The sequence below is a fragment of the Phoca vitulina genome, unplaced genomic scaffold, assembly GCF_004348235.1.
Source record: "Phoca vitulina isolate PV1807 unplaced genomic scaffold, GSC_HSeal_1.0 scaffold16, whole genome shotgun sequence".
NCBI lineage: Eukaryota > Metazoa > Chordata > Mammalia > Carnivora > Phocidae > Phoca > Phoca vitulina.
Genome location: NW_022589719.1, coordinates 31488231 through 31509166, shown reverse-complemented (window position 1 = coordinate 31509166; position 20936 = coordinate 31488231). Strand labels below are relative to the sequence as shown.

General features: G+C 54.1%; 2 protein-coding genes across 3 annotated transcripts; both read right to left on the bottom strand.

Annotated features, from left to right (window-relative positions):
- Window positions 1-424: 424 nt before the first annotated feature.
- Window positions 425-3176, bottom strand: TIGD3 (tigger transposable element derived 3). The gene is made up of 2 exons (XM_032414686.1): window positions 3112-3176; window positions 425-2170 (listed from the first exon to the last, which is right to left on the bottom strand). The coding sequence occupies exon 2, from the start codon at window positions 2152-2154 to the stop codon at window positions 724-726; it is 1431 nt and encodes a 476-aa protein (XP_032270577.1). The 5' UTR covers window positions 2155-2170; window positions 3112-3176; the 3' UTR covers window positions 425-723.
- Window positions 3177-6202: 3026 nt separating this feature from the next.
- DPF2 (double PHD fingers 2) lies at window positions 6203-20502 on the bottom strand. Of its 2 annotated transcripts, XM_032414687.1 has the most exons (12): window positions 20379-20502; window positions 15875-16035; window positions 15114-15221; window positions 14638-14801; window positions 13150-13242; window positions 12910-12988; window positions 12359-12400; window positions 11123-11260; window positions 10870-10998; window positions 10680-10792; window positions 9787-9868; window positions 6203-7521 (listed from the first exon to the last, which is right to left on the bottom strand). In XM_032414687.1, the coding sequence occupies exons 1-12, from the start codon at window positions 20408-20410 to the stop codon at window positions 7445-7447; spliced, it is 1218 nt and encodes a 405-aa protein (XP_032270578.1). In that variant the 5' UTR covers window positions 20411-20502; the 3' UTR covers window positions 6203-7444. The 2 variants fall into 2 exon arrangements, with proteins under 2 accessions (XP_032270578.1, XP_032270579.1); XM_032414688.1 differs by lacking the exon at window positions 12359-12400 and having other exon boundaries at window positions 6316-7521; window positions 20379-20501.
- Window positions 20503-20936: the final 434 nt, after the last annotated feature.

Sequence of the window (20936 nt, the reverse complement as noted above, 5' to 3'; positions counted from 1 at the left end):
CGCAGGAGGCTTGCGGAAGAGATGCTGTGAAATGATCAGATGAACAAATGACTCTTCCAAGTTCTGGCTCCTTTCGGTTTCTCTGGACTGCCCCTAGCCTGGGCCCCCTCCTTCCTAACACCACCGCGCAGCCGCGACCCGAGCGCGGAGTCCTAGAGCCGCAGGATGTCCCAGGGCGGTACTCGGGATCTGACTGTCAGCGGGTAAGGAGTCCCCATTCCCTGGGAGCCCTTGCTGCTGGAATTCTGGAAGAGGGGGAGTCCTGCCGGTCATCTGCCCAGACAGCTGCGCCACGGCAAGCCTCGGCAGCCAATTTAAAGAACCTGAGTTGAAAGCGTTCGCCCTCCTCCCAGGAAATTAACACCCTGACCTCTTTTCTGATTAAAAACTTTATTTCCAGAAGCAGAACTGTTTCAAACACCGAGTTCGAGGGATCGGCCTGTCTGTAAAGCCCCAATTCCAGCTTCCCGAGTCCCAGCCCCCCTAGGGGTTCGGAAACTCCGCGCTAGCTCGCGCCCCATCTTTAGCCCCCTCTTCTCAAGGCTCGGACAACTTTCTCTCAGAGCTTAGACTGGGTCTCCCAGCTTGTCTCCCTTCTACACCTTTCACAAGAGCTCCATTTCCACGGGAAAGAGGCCAGCCTCCCGTCTGCCTTCCTCGAGAGGGCGTTTCCATGGGAAACAGGAGAGGAGAGGCTCCGGCGAGCGAGCGGCGAGCGGCCCTTCACAGGCAGCAGAGCCTCTCCACCTCCTCTTCACAGGCGTAGAATTTCTCGAACAGCTCAGGGGAGGTGCTGTTGCACTCCAGCCACCTCCTCAGCGTGCCCAGAGCCCGGAGGGCGTCGGCTTTGGTGGGCAGGGGCTGGAGGCCGTCCTCTTGGCCCCCCTGCCCGTCCTCGGCGCCCGTCTCCTCTTTGCACGCTCCGGACGCGGGCTCGTCGCCCTCCAGGTCCACAAAGCGGGCAAACTCCTGCAGGCTCAGCCCGCTGGGGACGGGCGGCATCTGGGAGGCTTCGTCCGGGCACAGGGCCATCTTGCAGGGAGCCAGCCCTTCCTGAACGAAGCTGCTGACGATGAGCTGGGGGGGCACCTTGGCCCAGGCGGCCGCCGCCATGTGCAGGGCGTCGAGCACCGTGATGCCGGCCCCCGCCTCGGCCAGCGAGATGCCGGCCCTCTTGCTCTGCACGGCGGCCAGCTTGCCCAGCAGCCGGTGCCGGTAATGGGTCTTGAAGGCCCGCACCACGGAGCCGGGCAGGGCCGGCGTGCTGCCCGCGGCGGCGGCGGCGGCGGCCGACAGGGGCAGGAGCCTCACGTGGCAGAGGCCGGGCAGGCTCGCCAGCTCCTCGAGCACGCGGGCAGCCAGCAGCAGGGTGACCTGCCGGCCCTGCTGGCCCATGTCCCGGTCAAACTGCGCCAGCCACTCGGACCAGGGGATGCCCAGGTCAGGGTGGTAGGAGGCAGGCAGGGCCTCGCTGCTGACCCCGAAGAAGCACGTGGGCGCGGCCCGGAGCCCGCTGACCAGCACGGGCCGCTTCTCCGTGCCTCTGCTGTTGGCGCACAGCAGCACCCGCACGCGGTCGCAGGCGCCCCCCCTGCCGGGCACGGCCCGGTACAGCAGAGGCACCTCGGCGCAGCCGAAAACGTCCTCGGGGGAGAAGTCCTGAAGAGAAAGAGGACGCTGGGCCCGGGACGGGGGGCCCGGGGGAGGCGGCTCAGGGGGGAAGGCGGCCGCCGCCGCACGCCGGGCCCCGAAGCCTACATTGTTACGGCGCTTCCAGCGGACCAGCCAGCCGATGCTGGGTACAAAATCCTGGCCCATGAGGTCGGCCAGTTCCTTGGCTTTGTGCAGCAGCATGGGCCCCGTGACGTCCCAGGCCTTGGCCCGGGCGATGTGGTACCAGCAGAGCAGGGCCTCGTCAATCCCGCTGTACTTGGACTCCCGCTTGCGCTTGCGCTCCCGGTTGGCCGTGCCGCTGCACCAGTCGGCCAGCAGCTTCTCCTTATTCTTGCAGATGCGCGAGATCTGGGGCTGGGAGACTTGGAAGCGCCGGGCCACCTCCGACTGGGACATCTTGGACTCATCCAGGAGTTCCAGCACCTGGATCTTCTCGGCCAGGGACAGGGCGTGAAGTTTCTTCTTGCTGCTCAGCTCCATGGCTTCTCCACGGCACCTGTGGGGGTAGGAAACAGTGAGCGGGGTCCAGATGGCCGAGGCCGGGGGGACGGGCAAGGATCACAGGCAGGAAATGAGAAGGTATGAGGACAGGGAAAGAGGCTGGTGTGTGGGAGAGACCAGGGAAGACTGGGCCAGCTGGGAGAGAGTGAGAGGGTGCACTGGGGAGGTGTTCAGAGGGCTGGGCTGGAAGGAAGGGAACAGCTAGGCGGAGGGAGCAGTGGGCTGGGCACGGACCAGGAGGAATGCCAGAGCAGAGCTGGGGAGGGGGTGGCTCACTGGTCAGAGGGAGAAGGAGTTTGGCCTGGGGTTGGGGGGGAGAAGGATGAATAAAGCCAAGGGGACAGCTGCAGAGACAACAAAGGAGTATGGATGGGGGAGGACAGGGGACTGGGACTGAGTGGGGCAGGTGTAGGAGATAATCAGGGTGGGGGGGGCGGTAGTCCCTGGGAGGGGGAGGGAGATGATGGCCTGGGCTGGATTTAAATGATATTGGGGGCGGGGTGGCGAGTGGATGAGCTGAGTTGAGGTGACAAGTATACAGACGACAAAGAGGGACAGATGCGGGCAGAAGGAGCGAGGCTAATTTGGTGCTGGGTCCCGAGGAGGTAAGACTGGGCGGGGGTCCGGCCTGGAGAGGGAGAGGGAGAGGGAGTGGGAGCACGGGGCCGAGATGGCAGGTGCACAGGCGACAAACAGCAAGAGGGGTGAGGAGGCCGCGGGCAGCAAGAGGGACGGGGTGTCCCCAGAGGGGAGGGAGGTGGCCTGGGAGGGGTACTAGAGCGCGGGCACGAGCGCCTAGGACCGAGGCAGGCCGGGAGCCGGGCTCCGCAACCTGGCCGGCCTCTCCCCACCTCGACGCGGGGTCCGTCGGCGGGGTGTACCCAGGCGCCCGCCCGCCCGGCCTCCCCGCCTCCCGGCCTCCCGCTCCGCACCCACCTCAGGCGCTCGTCCCGCGGCTCCCGCCCCTGCCCCGGCTTGGCTCGGCTCGGAGCCCCTGTCCGGGCGGCGACGGGAGAGCAGAGGAGGGACGGGCGCCACGACCCGGAGGGCGGAGTGGGCCGAGGGGCTCCGCGGGGGGCGGGGGGCGGGGGGCGCGCGCGCGCACAGCAGGGGCCCGTGCGCGCCGCCCGCGCCGGGCTCTCTCCCGGCTGGGAAGACCGCGGTGCGGCCGCTCGGCTCCCACCCGCCGCAGCCCCGCCCAGGCCCCATCAGATTGGCCCTCAATGACGTCCCGTCCCGCCCCCAGCCAAGTCTCATTGGACGTCGCAGAAGTGGTGGGGCCCTCCTGGGGGCGGTGCTTCCAGCGAGACGGGCGGTGAGGCGGAGCCAAGACCCCGCGGGAGTCCCGGAGGCGCCGCCAGCAGCTGGGGCCTGAGGAGCCTCGGGGCAGCGCGGGGGCCGGAGAGCAGCCCGGGCTTCTTAAGGCCTTCTTGGCCGTGACCTAGGCAGTCGCAGCTTTCTCATCTTCCAAACAGGGCTAACACCGCTCACGGAGTGGTTGTGAGGAAAATGGATGAAACCTTTAAGCCACACAAAAGCTGTTACCATGGACAGCGCTGGCCTCAGGTTGATCTGTCCGGCTAAGGATAAGGGACAACTACCTGCCTGGCGCCAGGTTTTTTGTTGTTTTGTTTTGTTTGTTTTAAGTAGGCTCCATGCCCAGTGTGGGGCTCCAACTCACGACCTCAAGATCAAGAGTTGCATGCTCTACTGACTGGGCCAGCCCGGTGCCCCATGGCCCGTTCTGATTTAGGGCGAATAAGGACTAATTTTTATTAGTTTTGGTAACTGGTGGCAAGATTCAAGTTTCTTTTTCTTTTTTTAAAGATTTTGTTTATTTGACACAGAGACAGAGATAGTGAGAGAGAGAGCATAAGCAGGGGGAGTGGCAGGCAGGCAGAGGGAGAGGGAGAAGCAGGCCCTCCGCTGAGCAAGGAGCCCGACGCCAGGCTCGATCCCAGGACCCTGGGATCATAGCCTGAGCTGAAGGCAGCTGCTCAACCGACTGAGCCACCCAGGCGCCTCTTTTTTTTTTTTTTTTTTTTTTTAAGAGAGGGAGAGAGAGACAGGGTTTGCTGAGAGCGGCAGAGAGAGAATCTTAGGCAGGCTCCATGGCCAGTGCAGAGCCGACTTCAGGCTCCACGTGGGGCTGGATCTCACAACCCTGAGATCATGACCTGAGCCTAAATTAAGTCTGATGCTTAACCAACTCAGCCACCCAGGCACCCCACAATTCAAGTTTCTAAACTCAAGATCTAATACCAGTCCCTTCCTTAGTAACCTTTAGTCCTGCCTGTTCTTAGCAATTGAATGTAGGTATCTTTTTTTTTTTTTTTAAGATTTTATTTATTTGACAGAGAGACATAGCGAGAGAGGGAACACAAGCAGGAGGAGTGGGAGAGGGAGAAGCAGGCCTCCCGCGGAGCAGGGAGCCCGATGCGGGGCTTGACCCCAGGACCCTGGGATCATGACCTGAGCCGAAGGCAGACGCTTAATGACTGAAGCACCCAGGCGCCCATGAATGTAGGTATCTTAACCTGCGGTCTAGTGCTCCCCATCCCGAACTTCAGCCTGCTTTTCCTCCCCCACTCCCAGCTCTGATGGGAAGCCCAGGGCCACAGATGAATCCCCATCTCTCTGCCTTTCTCACAGGCTTCCCTCCCCAGCCCAATCTATGGCTGGTCCTTCTTCCATCCTTCTATGTCCCATCCTAAACCCCAACTCCTGCAAACCCTTTCCAAAGTTCTTCTCACTTATGCCTGCTACGGCATCTTTTATTTTTTTACATTTCTTTTTCTTCTGACTCCTAGACTACGCAGCCACCAAGGATCATTGCTTTACTCCCTCTGCTTCTGGCCTACTTCCATGTAAAAGCCTGAGGACAGGGGATATGCTCTGTTACTAACAAAATTCCCAGCTCAGAGCACCCTGCTTATTTATTGAATGCAATCGCCGAGGCCACCGTCTTTCAGTGGGTAACAGTGGCTTTCAGGCTGTTTCAAAAAACCCTAAGGATACCTCAGGGGGCGGTTCATAATTGAAATCTTGAAAAGTTTAAGAACTACAAAACACACTTTCAAGTGAGATATAGAAAATCCATTACGGAGGCTGTCAACAATAAAATGTTGGCTCCAAGGAAAGGAGTCATTTTTTGTGCACAGGTGGCCGTGCGGGTGTTTATGCACATGGCGGGTAAGGGAAGGAATGCCAGGCAAGCAAGGTCGAGGTGCCTCTATGCTCCTCATGAACAAAGCTTTCACATGTCCCACCGTGATGTTCTTTTCTTCTGTCATTCTTTGGTATTTATATAATAACTAACCTTCTGAAATCCCAAGATCAACCGTTAGAAAACTGTCACCACTTGCATATACAAGTCTAGCAGAATTACCTTCAAACCAACCAAAATATAGAAAAAGGATGCTAAAGTTGATTTTAACTCAAGTTTTCTATTAATCAAAACAACTTCTCTTTTATAACAAGGAATTGTTAGAACATGAACTTACATGAAGAAATCAGAATAGGGACACCTGGGTGGCTCAGTCGGTTGAGCCTCAGACTCTTGATTTCGGCTCAGGTCATGATCTCAGGGTCATAGGATCAAGCCCCAAGTCCAGCTCTGCGCTAAGTGTGGAATCTGCTTGAGATTCTTTCCCCCTCCCTCTCCTCCAACCCCCACTCATGCTCTCTCAAATAAAAAAATCTTAGGGGCGCCTGGGTGGCTCAGTCGTTAAGCGTCTGCCTTCGGCTCAGGTCATGATTCCAGGTCCTGGGATCGAGCCCCGCATCGGGCTCCCTGCTCAGCAGGAAGCCTGCTTCTCCCTCTCCCACTCCCCCTGCTTGTATTCCCTCTCTCGCTGTGTCTCTGTCAAATAAATAAATAAAATCTAAAAAAAATTTTTCATTTGGGATTAAAAGTTGTATTTCAAAACACTTAAAAACCACTGCCCTGAGGAAGAGAGTTTTAGGATGAAATGACTTTCTCAACCAGGAAAGGGAGTCAGGAGATAAACCACCCAGCAGGGAGTTCTGTGTAAAAACGTTTATTTGTACTAATGTTTAGAATACAGGAACTAAAGAAAGAAAGACACCTCAACTCCAAAGCGACAGTGAATTAGGGCCTGCCCACAGCCAAGGGGAAGGCCACTCCAGGGGGTCCTGGTATGGACTATCTCCCCCCACTACTTCATGTCAGTGTCACCAGGCAAAAAACTGAGGAATCAGGGTGTGAAGACCTTACCAGCTGCTAGCGAGCGTGCAAGGGAAGAAAGGGATGTCTATGTGGCTTCCCTGTGACCCAGGGGCCAGGATACACAGAGCAGGAGGCAGAGACCCCCAATTCAGTCAAGGGCAGGAGCTGAATGTCCAGGTCCAGGAAGAACAAAAAGGGGATTTCGGAGGTAGGCTTTTTTCATTGAGTTAAAAAACAGGCACATTATCCAATGTCTCCCTGTGGCCCCCAAGCTGCTGGCCTGGCCCCGATTCTTCCCCTCTCCCCACAAAACCAAAGGGAATAAGGAGGGGAGGCAGAAGACAGGAAATTCCAAGGACGGGGAATGCTTCGGTCATTAAGAGACCGCCTGTGAGCGAGCCAGGTGAGCATAAGGAAGAATCAGGTGAAGCTGCGACTCCCCCTGGGGTGGGGTGGGGAGAAGTGGGTCAGGGCAGAGCAAGGAAAGTGACCAAGAGCATCCTGGCTCGGGCAAAGGATCCTGGGTAGCAGGAAGAGAGGGCTGCGGAGAGCCACTCTGGGGGAAGGAGGCAGCGAGGCTAAGCGGCACAAAGGGCCTGGAAAGCTCCTTGCAAGCGCTGCCTCAGCTTGCTCAGTTGCTCATGCCCAGCTACTCCTGGCAGAGGCCCTGGTCTGGCTCGCCTCCAGGGGAAGGGAAAACCCTGGGGACCAGAGTGGAGGCAGAGCTGAGAGAAAAGTGAGCTGCTCTCCCACTCTTTCTCGGAGGACACTGTTCGAACCCTGTAATCGCCAGGGCCGGGGCCCAAGGCAGGCAGAGTGAATGCACTTCACGGAGAGCAGTGAGAAGCTGGGTCACAGGTATGCCTTGGGGCAGTGTGCTGCTCCATTCTCCCTGAGGGCCTAGGCCAGAGGCGGTCAGAGCTGCCACCTCTGCTTGGTGCTGCCAAAGGCGGATCGGCACGACCACCCGCGGTTATCTGGACTTGTGAGAGAGGAGGAGGGGAAAGGTGGGTATGAAAAACAAGAGAGGAAGAGAGAAACAGCCCTAGATGTATGGGGGGAGTGGGGGTGGGGGGCACATCAAGAGGAGTTCTGGTTCTGGTAGATGGAAGCTTTCTCCTTCAACAGGTCCAGACACAAGTGGCAGCTCCAACTTCCTGCAGAGAAGGAGAAACGGGTGAGGACGGGTGCTGTACCACCCTACCGCGCCGTCCTTCCGCTTCCCACACCTCGCTTCCAGGAGCAGGATCAGCTACGGGAAGGCCGGGAGATGTTCTGCGGTAGCAAAGTTTCACGGTTATCCTGAGCTAGAAGAAACCTTTAGGGCTTCAAATATCATGAAAAATAGGGTGCCTGGGTGGCTCAGTCGGTTGAGCGACTGCCTTCGGCTCAGGTCATGATCCCGGAGTCCTGGGATCGAGCCCCACATCGGGCTCCCGGCTCGGCGGGGAGCCTGCTTCTCCCTCTGACCCTCCCCCTCTCATGCTGTTTCTCTCTCGCTCGCTCTCTAATAAATGAATAAATAAAATCTTAAAAAAAAAAAAAAAATCATGAAAAATAAGTCTCAGTGGTGATGACAGAAATAATCACCTGGAGGCCTACTTCCAAATACAGACTTCTAGACCCTCTTGGCCCTCTTAAATCAGAATCTCTAGGAGGGCCTGGGCAGATAGAACTTTTTAAAGCATCTCAGCTTTAGACTTGCGATTACAGAAGAACCAGACTTTGTTCTCATGGCCCCAAAGGTCAGAATGAAGATCATGAATAGTGGTTCTAGAGAAACCAGTTTTGACTCCACATAAGATAGCTTTCTGGGAAAACCATGGAAAGATGAGATGGGCTCTCCACCATCACTAGGTGTTTGAGAAGAAGCCAAGGACCAGTGACAGGAAAAGGGGGTGAACTCTGACGTCCCAGTGTGTTATGATCTCTCTCTCAGAGTAACTGGGAAAAATGTCCCTTGCAGAAAAATAAGTGTTTCATACTTTGCTTATTAATATTTATTATGGTTGCATTCTTCTGTGTTTTTTTTTCTTGAGAAACAAAATTAGTCCTCAATGCCTCAGAATTTTAAGTGTAACTGTACATCTGTGTATGTGGACGTGTATGGGGGAAAGAATCCACCCCTTTTAAAAGTTCTTCAGAGACACAGGGCTCTCAAAATGTAAGAAGGTCCTTTCTGACCCAAAGGTCAATACCACAGGGGCTGGCAGGCTTCTCTGTAAACAGCCAGCCAGAATGTTAAATATTTTAGGCTTTGTGAGCCACATACAGTCTTGGTCCCATGTTCTTTTTTAAAATCTCCTTTAAAAATGTAAAAACCATTCTTAGCTTATGAGCTATACACACGAGCTGTGGTTGGATCTGGCTTATGAATGAGCTGCAGTTTGCTGACCCCTTGACTTAAGAGCCTAGACCATCTCATGGCTTCTAGAGGATTCTCCCTCAGCTGCCTGCAGCTCTTCACTACCTCAGTCTCTGACAGTACCTCAGTCTCTGACAGTACCTCAGTAGGAAGGCCCTTCTACAGTTCATGTAGAATTTTGTCTGTAAATTGGTATTTTATGGTTAAAAAAAAAAAAAAGAAAAAACAGAACACACTACTTCTCCCCAGAGTAGATTTAAAAACTGGGCATGACAAACGACAATAGCTTCTGTGCTTGCCTGCAGCTTCCAAAGGACTCTCAGACTTTGTTCGTGTCTCCTTTCCGGGGGGACGACGATGACGACGACACAGCAGTGTGACCTATATTACAAGTCAGCCTAACCACACAGTGAGACACTTTCTCTTGTCTGCAATGCTGGCCCACATCCTTTGTGTACAGGAAAAGCCACTGGGCATTCACATCCTCCTGAGTAAGCTCCTGAATTTCTGTAAAGGAGGAGTTTGGGCACAGAGACCTGGCTGGAGGGGGACGGGCAGAGAGACAGCCACTTTCTGGTGCCGCCACTGGTTTGGCTGAAGAACTTCTGCAAACTTGGAGCATTATTAAGCACACTACTGGAGGGGCAGACTGACCCATTCAGGCTCCAGGTTCCATACGTTTCCAGACTGGGCACGGGAAGGGGGAAGAAATGGACACTCAAGCCCGTCACATTCAAAGAGCTGATACCAAAGCCTGACATCAGACAAACTACAAACTGAGTTTCCTGGACTGGCTGGAGGGAAGCAAACCACTCCTTGGTAACTGTTTTCCGCTCAGCACCAGTTTTCTCTTTGGCTGTTGATTTTCTGCATTTCTAAATGTACCTAACGTGCAAATGTTAAACCCTCCAAGCTGAAATGCCAGAAAAGCATTCTGAGTGAAGGCAAAGTGTCTATGCCCTAATTTGAAAGAACACTTAAGAGAACTTCCCGTACAAGTGATTTTCCAAGTTACTAGTATGACACTTGTTCTGCGTAAGAGATCAGGGCAACCTACCTTCAGGAGGCTCAGACATGGACGGGGTGAGACAGTACATATGGTAGCCACGGTCACAGTCGTCACAGAAGAGCAGCTGGTCCTAGAGAAGGCAAGATGGAAGAGGAAGGGGCAGGTGAGCGACCAGTGGGCCTCAGGCAGCCCACTGGGGGAGGGCAGGTGGGAGCTTCTGTAGACACTGCTACTCCTTCCAAGAGCGGCGGGGCAGGTGGTAGGGAAGAGCAGACTCAGGAGTCTCTGGAGAAACTTCTCCACCCGGACCACGTGAGTCACTGTCATTCCACCTGAACCCCAACAGTTTCTGAACTCAGGTCACAGCCTCCACCCTTGCCCACTACATTCTATTCTTCACAGAGCGAACTTCTCTTTTAAAAATGTTAAGACAGAGCACGTCACTCCCAATTAAACCCTCAGACCTGGCGATGCCGGCCTTCTAGCCCCTGCTCGTACTGTGCTCCAGCTGCAGGGAGGCCCCCGCCGGCCTGTCTGCCCGAAGGCCCCTGCCCTCGTTGCTCCTCCTCCGGGCAGGCTGTGCCCGCAAACCCTCTCGGACTGGCTCCTCCGCACCATCCGAATCTCCACCCCAAACACCACCTCCTCAGAGAAGCCAGCTCTGACTATCTACGTCAGGGACCCGGCGACCCTGCCACACCGCTGCTGTCCTTGTCCTCCCGGCACGCCATAAGGCCGTCGCGCCTTTCCTGGCTCGCTGCTTGTTCCCCGCAGGAGGGCAATTCCAACAAGGGACGGACCCCCGCTGGTCCTGTCCGGCGCCCTGAGTGCCCGGAACGGCATCTGACGCCAAGCTGGTGCTCCCGGGGGCGCTGGGGAGGGTGCGGCTCCCCCGTGGGGGGAAGCTGTGGGCGGGGGCGGGGGGGCGGGGGGGCACGCACGTCGTTCTCGGAGGTGCCGCAGATGTTGCAGCACTTGCACTCGATGCACTGCCAGCGGTAGGTCTTCACGGCCGCCATCATCACCGGGGTGAACTGCAGGCAAGACGGGTGCCCTGTGGGCGGGGGAGGGGTGTCACACGGGCGGCGGGGGACTCCTACGGGGGACTCCGGGCCCTGGGGCTGGAGGTACCTGAGCGGCCACAGTCAGAGCAGGATACCAGCTCCTCGGGCTGCCCCGTCTTCTTGTTGATCTTGGAGTCCCCCAGGCAGAAGTCACAGTAATTGTTGGGCAGGGCCAGTCCGTCGGGGCCCTTCTTGGCTACGGAGAGGAAGAGAGCTCCGACGAGGCTCAGGGGGCCCCGAGGCACCCGGCAGCCCCGCGGGGAGGGCACTCCCCGAGCAGGCTGACTCCCCCTCGCCCCGCCTCCGACGCGTCAGCTTACATTTCTGCTCCTCCGACCTCTGGGAAACTGGGGTGGGCGGCTGCGAGTCTTCCTTGTCCTCACCCTCCTCCTCAGCCAAGTGGGAGTGGGCGTAGTGGTAACTGAGGCCTGGTCGGTTCTTATAACGTTTTCCACAAACTGAGCGGGAAAAAGATGACAGAGAAAGGTGTCAGGACCCGAGGTGTTAGGGCCCGAGGTGTTAGGACCCGAGGTATTAGGACCCGAGGTGTTAGGAAAGGTGCCACATCCCCGCCGCCCGCTCCAGCTACGGGGCTTCGCCTGAGGCAGAAGCGACCACCCCTGCCCCCATCGGCTCTGTCTGCGACAGGCCTTCAGTGCCGGCCACCTGCCCTCACCTCGGCGAGGAGCATCAGGCCCTGGGGCTCTCCAGTTTCCGTGGCTCTTGCCTCTGTTAAACCCCAGCCCATGGCCACCTCTGCTCTCCCACACTGGCTGTCTGGGAGGCTGAACCCTGGCCCAGTTACCACTTGCCCTGGGAATAGTCTGGGGAGCTCCAGGTCAGGAAGGGAGGGGATTTTCTAAAATCTTGTAATATGGCAGGAAGGAAAAAAGGTAAGGAAGAGACTCCAAACTTTTTTACCTCTCAGTAAACGTGGGAAGCTCAAGGTATTCCATGTATACCACAGAGCTCATCTCTGCCCAATGAGGATAAAGGAGCAGGGAGTGGATCACTTGGGGGATCACCTATCAATAAGTCTGTTGGGGTCTCTGGCCCCCAAGGCAATTCGAAGACACTCCCACATCAGTACCCTGCCCAACCCCCCGCCAACTAGCAAGGAATGCAGATCCCCACATGGCATCTTGTACTCTTAAGCAGTGATACTGAGAAGAGCAAGGGGGCCAGCAGGAAGGAATGGGGGAAGGATGGGAGGAGGTGGTGGCATGGTGAGAAACATTAGCTGACCACCAAGTGTCTGTTCTGGGGAAGGGGAAGCAGCGGGATCTGTTTGTAGCGGGTTCCTTAGAACGCTTTTGAAGCCACCCCATGCAGTGGGGCCGAGCAGCCCTAGGAGCAAGTCTGTGGGAGACAAGCAGTGGTAAAGGCAGCTTCCAGGACTGTGAGGAGTGGAGTACAACAAAAAGCCCACTGCTCCTATCCCCATGCCATTCCAGAGATTTTTACGCTAGCATCACAGGAAATGAGAAAGGTGGGAGAAACAAGGGAGGAGGGAAAAGGGATAGGAAAACCAAAGTCTGAAAAGTTGAGAGAGCTACCTCTCTGGGGCGCTTTCGAGGTATGCTTTTGTTTGAAACTATCTGAAAGACAGAAAGAAAAGTCATGAGAAGAAGGCCTTGATACACTTGAGACAGGAGCAGCAGCAGCAGGAAAGCGGAGCAAACGAGAGAGAAACCAGCGGCGATGGTGCTCCCAGGGCGGAGGGACAGAAGTGGGGCGAGTCAGAGAAAAGGGGGAGAGCAGACATTGAAAAACTCGGTGCTGGACTCTGGGGGCCCTGGCTTGACTGAGCCAGCAGACCTGGATGCGGTCTATCAAGGGGCCAATTCTGCCTGCTGTGTGCCCCTGGCCCCAGCACCCCACCCCAGGGGACAGCAGAAACCTCTCCCAGAGCATGCAGGTCCCACCCATTGGGTAGCAGAGGCTGGGGCCTCCCAAGGGTCTCAGAGGGAACCAGTCAGCAGGCAGGAGAAAGCATTCAGGCCTTTTGTTACCACTCTGAGCAAGAACACAACCCTCCCTCCTCTCAGATCCTGAGCAGGGGCTGGGTCCAAGGCAGGGACTACCCACCCACTTGTGAGGCACTCACTGTCACAGGCATAGGGCTTGTCCCGATCCTCCAGGATGGAAGCGTCAAGCTTCTTACGGGCACTGCCCACACCTTTACCCTGCCAAAAAAACAAAAAGATGCCCTTATTAAGATGTCTAGTTCTGAGGAGTAAACTCTCTGGGAAGTGGCTGCTAATTTCACTCGAGAGGAAAAATGGCAACAAGCAATAGCGCAGGAGGCTCTGTAGGCTCCCCAGTAGGCAGCGCCTTGCCTCCTCACCTTGGATTTCCCCTTGCCCCGACGCTTGGGAGTGTCTTCTTCATAGTCCTCGTCATCCAGGTCATCCAGGAAGTCATCTGGTTCTAGGATCCGCTGAGTGGACAGGAGGGTTACGATGGGCAGATACAATGTACGCCCAAAAGCTCCCCCGCGATGGGCCTGGCCAAGCCACCCAGAACCTCCTCCATGAGCCGGCCCCTCCACTCTGGCCTCGTTCCTCATTGCTGCCCTTCAACACCCTAGAATCCTATTGCTTCTCCCTTCAATGCTTTGGGTTTTCCTTCCTTTGTGCCTCTCTTCCGTTGCTCTCCTGGAGTGCCTTCCCCACCATCTCCAAGGGGCCGACTCAAATGCCATGTTTTCACAAAGTCTTCCTTGGTACCCCAAGTAGCCATGCCCTCTCCTGCCTCTCATCTGATGCCCCAGGAACACACTACGAGTGGCTCCCTTCTTTCACCTCATTTCTTAGATTACTTTTTAATGTCTATTTATTTTTTTTTAGTAATCTCCACACCCAGCGTGGGACTTGAACTCACGAACCCAAGATCAAGACTAGCACGCTGTACCAACTTAGCCACTTCTTGGATTTAAATTAGAGCTCTGTGTGACACCCAGGCGGCTCAGTCGGTTAAGTGTCTGCTTCTGGCTCAGGTCATGATCCTGGAGTCCTGGGATCGAGCCCCACATCGGGCTCCCTGCTCTGCGGGGAGTCTGCTTCTCCCTCTCCTACTCCTCCTGCTTGTGCCCTCTCTGTCAAATAAATAAATAAAATCTTAAAAAAAAAAGAGTTTTGTTGCTTACTTGTGTGGGCTTATAGGAAGTTTATTTTTCTAACTTCTCTGCTTCAGCTTCCCTGTATGTGAAACAGGGGCCATGATACCTACTTTGTACAGTTTAGAGACTAGAGAAAATGATGGAAAAGCACTTAGCACAGTGCCTGCCATATTTTTTAGCTCTTATTATTTCTGTGTATAGTTTTATCTTCCCTGTTGGTAGGGACCAGGTCTGCTTCACCCATGTAACCCCGGGCACCAAAAAATATCTGTGACAAAAGAAGATAGGGCGCCTGGGTGGCTCAGTTGGTTAAGCAACTGCCTTCGGCTCAGGTCATGATCCTGGAGTCCTGGGATCGAGTCCCGCATTGGGCTCCCTGCTCGGCAGGGAGTCTGCTTCTCCCTCTGACCCTCCTCCCTCTCATGTGCTCTCTCTCATTCTCTCTCTCTCAAATAAATAAAATCTTTAAAAAAAAAAAAAAAAAGATGAATGAGGGAGAGTCTGCACTTAGAAGGAAAGGAACAGGAAAAACTGGATACTAATAGCAAAGCCAGTCAGTACTCAGTGCTAATTAGGGAATGAGCACGAACAGAATCCCAGGGGCCTGCCGCCTGGCCCAAAGCTTCTGCTTCCATTCTGATTACTGGGTGGCCTCTGATAAAGAGGAGGCTGGTTTCCATCAAAGCTCCCTTAGCCACAGTGTTCATCTTATACCTTCCGTGCTCGACTGTTGGTCACAGGAAACTCGCCCAGGCTGTCATCATCCACTCGGGGATCTGGGGCACCTCGCTTCTCCAGGGGGTCGGTGCGCAATAGAGCCTCTAAACTACTGCCGTCTTGAGAGATCAGCCCCTCTTTCTTCAGGGTCTGGTCTGTGTCTGCAGGCAAGGTCAGGATGAGGCGAGGCTCAGAAGGGCTGAAAGCAGACCGCTCTGGGTCTACACAGTGCTAGGCCAGCCATGGGCCAGTCACTGTCTTTTGATCCCTGGCTGCCCAGGAACCAAGACACCCCAGTTTACTTGGCACCGTAACTTATCTGTTTACCTGTCTCCTCTATTAGACTGAGCTCTTTAAAGGAAGGAATGGCATCTCATTCATTTTAGCATCTTCAGGATCTAGTACGTAACAGGTGATTAACAGGCCTTACATGCAGCAGGCCATACCCCTACTCAAGGAGGGGTGTGCTTTACCTGGTTTAATAGATGGGAAAGAAAGTCTTGGATCCTCAGGAGGGTGGGCTCGCCGCTTTTTCCGCCAGCGCCGGGCAGGGTAAGAGTATAGCTGCCCAGAGGCCAATCCTGTGGAAAAAAAGAAAGAGAGAAAAGTCAAACCCTAACCCAGTCCTAGGCAATAATATCAAACACTTTATCTAGAGGAGTAGCACCCCCCCCACTCCCCACCGCCCACTGAGTTCTACAGTGAGGGAGGAATATGGACAGTGAGGGCCTGGGGGTAGGAGGAAGGACAGTTTATGGAAAAGAAAAACATATGTAAGCTTGGAGCCTTGGCTAACACATAGCTCCCCAGAAGCCCAACAACAGCCTCAGCAGGGCAGTCCTGCAGAAAACAAAATGCTGGTATGAACCTGTCTGCTTCATCCTCCCTGGGCTTCTAATCAAGGCAAGACTGTATTCATCCATGCGTGGAAAGCAGTAAGGAAAACTCTCAGCTGGCTCATCACTTAAGATGAGGAAGCTTCAGGGGCGCCTGGGTGGCTCAGTTGTTAGGCGTCTGCCTTCGGCTCAGGTCATGATCCCAGGGTCCTGGGATCGAGCCCCACATCGGGCTCCCTGCTCAGCGGGAAGCCTGCTTCTCCCTCTCCCACTCCCCCTGCTTGTGTTCCCTCTCTCGCTGTGTCTCTATCAAATAAAAAAAAAAAAAGATTTAAAAAAAAAAAAAAAAAGATGAGGAAGCTTCTTCCTTCCCTGTGCTCCTGAGTCTGAACTCTCACCTGGGCCCCGGTGTCGCTTTTCCATCCAGATATAACAGTTGCTCTGGGCTACTCCAGTCTGTGAGTCCAAGAAAGGAAGGCGCACGCTGCGCTCAGCACAGAGGCGGGCATTATAATTGTGGCACTGCTCCATGGCATCTTTGTAGTACTGCTCCCCAAGGCTGCAGGAGAGACAAAGATCAGGTGTGTGTGTGTCAGTGCAGGGCGGAGCTACCCCTCTCCTCGCCATCTGCTTCTTTAGAAGGCTCAAGGGACCGGGAGACTGTGGCTTCAGTCCTATTTGCCTCCATTTCTGCCTCATGGGACACCACACCCCTTCACTAAGCCATTATGAGGAGAGGCACTTTATAAATAAATTACCATCAGGAACACATGATCTCTCATGTGCCTACTCAGATTTAAGCCTAACCCACAAAGACAGGGAGAAACTAATGTTCATTCTGTGCCTCTCTTGAGTCCAGCCCTGTGCTAGTCAAGATGCTGTTTCTCTTAACCCTCATGACTCTGAGAAGCACACGTTAGCTTCTTTTCACAAATGAGGAAGAGTTCAACAAGCTCTGGGGCCCTTACTAAAATATATTTAACAAACTACAGCACGTCTACACAATGAATTTCTATTAAGCCATAAAAAAAGAAGGAAGCTCTTCATGTGCTGATCTCAAACAATCTCCAAGATGACAAGAAAAAAAAAAAGCAAGGTACAGTGCTGAGAAACGTTACAGGATGCTACCATTTATGTAACAAGAAGTGGAAAAGAAACTCCCGGCCTCCAGACAGAAAAACTGGGTGACTGGGAGGGAATTTCTTCCGTATGCCATTTTATATCTTTTGATTCTGCACTAGGTACAGGTTTCTCCCACTATCTGATGGTGTACTTTCTGGCACTTCGCTTTTATAAAAGACCTACGTTAGTATCTCTTTTCACTAACCAAAAGAGATCCAGAGAGGCTTTTTGCTTTTAAGAAGTAGCAATTGCTTCTTTGCTTTATGCCATGTCAGCTTATGAACAGTTTCATAAGAACACTCTACTTTTGGATAGTGGGGGGAGACCTGTATTTAGCCAACTAATTAATTCTATATGCTAATTTTAAAGTCAATGGAAACCACCTGAAAATACCTGAACTTCCTCGAAGCCTACTTTTTTCCTGAGTGCCATTAGACTGATATAAAACCTGTTTGCTCGGGGCGCCTGGGTGGCTCAGTCATTAGGCGTCTGCCTTCGGCTCAGGTCATGATCCCAGGGTCCTGGGATCGAGCCCCACAGCGGGCTCCCTGCTCAGCGGGAAACCTGCTTCTCCCTCTCCCACTCCCCCTGCTTGTGTTCCCTCTCTCGCCGTGTCTCTCTCTGTCAACTAAATAAATAAAGTCTTTAAAAATAATAATAATAAAATAAATAAAACCTGTTTGCTCATAGGCCCATCCAAGGCCCTTTTCCATTCTCACACCATCAAATTATATAGGAAAGAACCCTCTTTCACTCAAAAGACTCGGTTTGAAATCTAAATCAAGAGTAAACCTTTAAGTGCTTTAAAAAGCTGGGAAACTACACAGTGCCAGGAGTTACCTGATTCTAAGAACCATGTATATAGAACCAACCTTGTTCTCATCCTCAGGGTTGAACAAGCACATTAGTATTGGAACTACAGTGATTCATATTTACATATTCAGTCAATCTTAAATAAACTGAGGGCAGAGGTGGTTTCTTTCCCATAGTATCCCCAGTACCCATGAATGTGTGGGTCATCCTGACTTGACTTGGGAGTAAAAAGACCTTGCATGGCTGCAAGTCACCACACGAATGTGGACATTTAGTCAGCCCATGTGGAGCTCAGGTTCCTCTGCTAGACTGGGGAAGCCGGACTAGATAAGCTCTCACGACCCCTAGCATGAGAAGCTGGACAGTGAGTCTCTGTTGCTTATGTCCATAACTCAAGCTACACTGACAAACCATGCTCTGGAATCGAGGGGGGCTTTCACAGAGCAGTCACAATAGACCACTTAGGCATAGCTTAGTATGTTCCCAAGCAACTGAAAAAGACACACCACACACAAGGCGATGACAACACAAGACGGCCTGGCTTGATTCAATGAGTGGTAATGACTGTAATTTGAGGTAAGCACGAATCTTGTGTTGGAGAGTGAAAAAAAGGGAACAGGCTCACATTAGCTGGCCTTTAGGAGGCAGCCATGTCCTCACCACACAGAGGAAAATTGGATAAACAAGGCCGAGTGCAGCAGCTCCTTTGTTTCTGCTGATGGGAATGGATACTGACACTGTAAGTCAAATGGAAGGAAGGGGGAGATGGGCTGAGGGCCGCAAAGTCAGAGCACGGAAGCTAGAATTGGTTTTGGGGAGAACAATGAGAGACATTCTATCACAGCACTTGTGAGTTAAGTGGGATTTCAGAAGGTGGTGCAAACTGTCTCGTGGGAGAACTGGGAATGAAACACATAGGTTAGGGGGAGAGAGGATCTAATGAGGAGAGACTAAGAATGAGAGAGAATTTATAAATAGGAAAATTCTTCTCCCAGAACAAGATGCAAGTCAGAAAAGATGAGCTAGCAGTCCTGACCTCAATGTATTACCTCAGCTGTTCAAAAAGCAGGCACATCACGATCAAGAGAAGCTCCAGAAAAGTATCTCTCTCCTGGGTGAGAACGTTACCAGAAGAACGGAAGCCCCTTCTTAAAGGGCAAGTTCTGTAGCGAAATGTATTAATCGTGGTCCACAGCCCTCTGCAGCTAGAACTGAGGAGAAAGTTGGTTTCTCACTCACTACTAGTACTCAGGAACCAGTGACTGGTGACCCTCACAATCTCTAAAGTTCCTTTAAGAGAAATAAGTCGTGCTCTGTTGAAAGGGGCAACTCCTCTTTTCTAGCACTACATGAAAGGGTTGGCAACTCTATTTCCCCGAAGAAAGTCTTCCAACATAAAGTCTCATTACCTGTTAACTCTCAACCTAGGGAAGTCTGACATTCCCCCAGTACAGTAAGATTTCCAAGGTAGGAGCTCTGATTCTTTTCCGGGAAGCATGAAACCTGTGTAAAACCTCCCTTTACAATGGGATTGGAGTGTGGGGGGTTAGTCAACAAAGAGAAAGGCAGGGAAACAAAGAAAGAACATCTGAGTCAGGAAGGATAACTATATAAATGGTAGATCAACAGCGACATTTCTAAATTGAGGGAAATGTCAGCCTGAAGAAAGAGCTGGGGGAAACTGGAGTGGGCAGATCAGAGAGAAAGATAATAGTGTTGGGAGGAGGGGTAGCTGAAAGAGGCAGCAGGATGGAGCTGAAAGCAAGTTAAAAAAAAAAAAAAAACCACAAGAGGAGAAGAAGGCACTTAGCTTAATGGAAGTGGGAAGGCATTCTCAAAAGAAAGGGCTCCAGGCGGGGAGGGGGGGCGGTGGGCAAAGCAATGTACTCTTTAAAAAGGCTCTTGGGAAGAGTGGGGGCTCAGCCCACCACAAAGGGAGATGAGAAGCTCTAAGTCCCTCAGAATAGTTCCCAAACCTTTATCTTTGTCATCCAGTCAAAATCCAAAAGCCCTGCCTGGACAACTGGTCACCTCTCCAATTTCCTACCTCTGCACCACAGCCCAATCTACCCACTAAAAAGAGCGTGCTCTATGCGCCCACCAGGCATGAACCCACTTCAATCTTCTTCAGGGAGAAGGCTAGGTTGAATCAAGTCCCAAAGCATCTTTAACTCACAGCCAACAGACCACTCTCCATTTTTCCCAACCACCATTAACTTTAACTTTGCTCGAAACCTGACCAGCACAAGGGGACCGCACGGCGCGCAGCCTGCCGACCTAGATGCCCCTCCAGGCTGCAGAGGCGTCCTGGACCGCTTCCGTCCAGTTCCCGTTTTTTGGTGGCTGGACTGACCGGTGCAAAGGCCCTCTGCCCTGAAGTTCTTTCCCTTCTGTATCTGCTCAACAAATTCCTCCCAATGTTTTTGGTCCTGGGAATGAGATACTCAAGACCCCCACCCCCCACGGGCTGTTAAAACAAAACAGCCCCGCGGTGCTTAACCGCACAAGGGCTGCTGAGCCTGTTGCTCCAGGACCGGCCGCGGGCAGCGGATTGGGAGGGGTCGGCGCCGGGCTTCGCGGGGACACGGGTCGGTCCCGGGTCCGCCCTCAGCCCGGCCCCTCCGGACCGAGGCGTCTGGTCTCGGGAGCGCACCCAGACTGTGTTTCTCATACGCAACGAGGGCGCCATACTCAGGCCGCCGTAAGCCCGAAGGACCGCTCTGACCGCACGGCCCCGCAGGGAGGCTGCCCGTAAGGGGCTCCCGTGTGCCCCCCTCAGGGCCTCCACAAGTTTCCAAAGAAGCGCAACGTCTTCTTGGAGTCTCCTGTTGCCCTCCCTACTAGGAGTCGCAACAAGGCCTTCTCGGGTACGTCCTTCCCTCCGCTTCGTCCCGTCCCGCACCGCCCCCTACTCCCAGGCCCATTACGAGACCTCCCGGCCTAGGAGAGAAAGAAACGACTACTCACAGCTTCACTACATTTTCTACCACAGCCGCCATCTTCCCTGCTCCTCTCCCTCAGGCCGGGAGGCCCGGAGCCCTCAGCGCGCAGGCGCCGGGCCCGCACCGGGGAACCGGTTTCCTCGTTCCTCTGCGCAGGCGCTGCCAGAAGGCGCGCGCCCGAGAGCGAGGCACGGAGAACAGGCTTCGTGACAGTCCACCCGGGCCAGGGAGCCGAGGGAGCCCGTTGCGCAGGCGCGACGGAAGCGGGCGCGCGCCCCGAGGCTCTTGCCGGAGCCGGGTGCCTTCCATGGGGAGGGCGGGGCCAGAGAGGGAGGACCTGGCCTGGTGCAGAAATGAGAGGACTGATGGAATGAAGATGTTGAGAACTGGAGACCCAGAGATGGGCTAGATGGAGCATATACGTTCTGCTACCTCACCGACCTTTAACTTTGTGGTTTAACCCTTTGCCCTCACTCATGGGCGCGGAGAGGGAGCTGTTGGTGGGTAGCAGAAGACAGGAGTGATGCACGATCCACCTGGGGCCCCAATCGTGTGCCCATTCAAGGAGAGGAAAATTAACGTC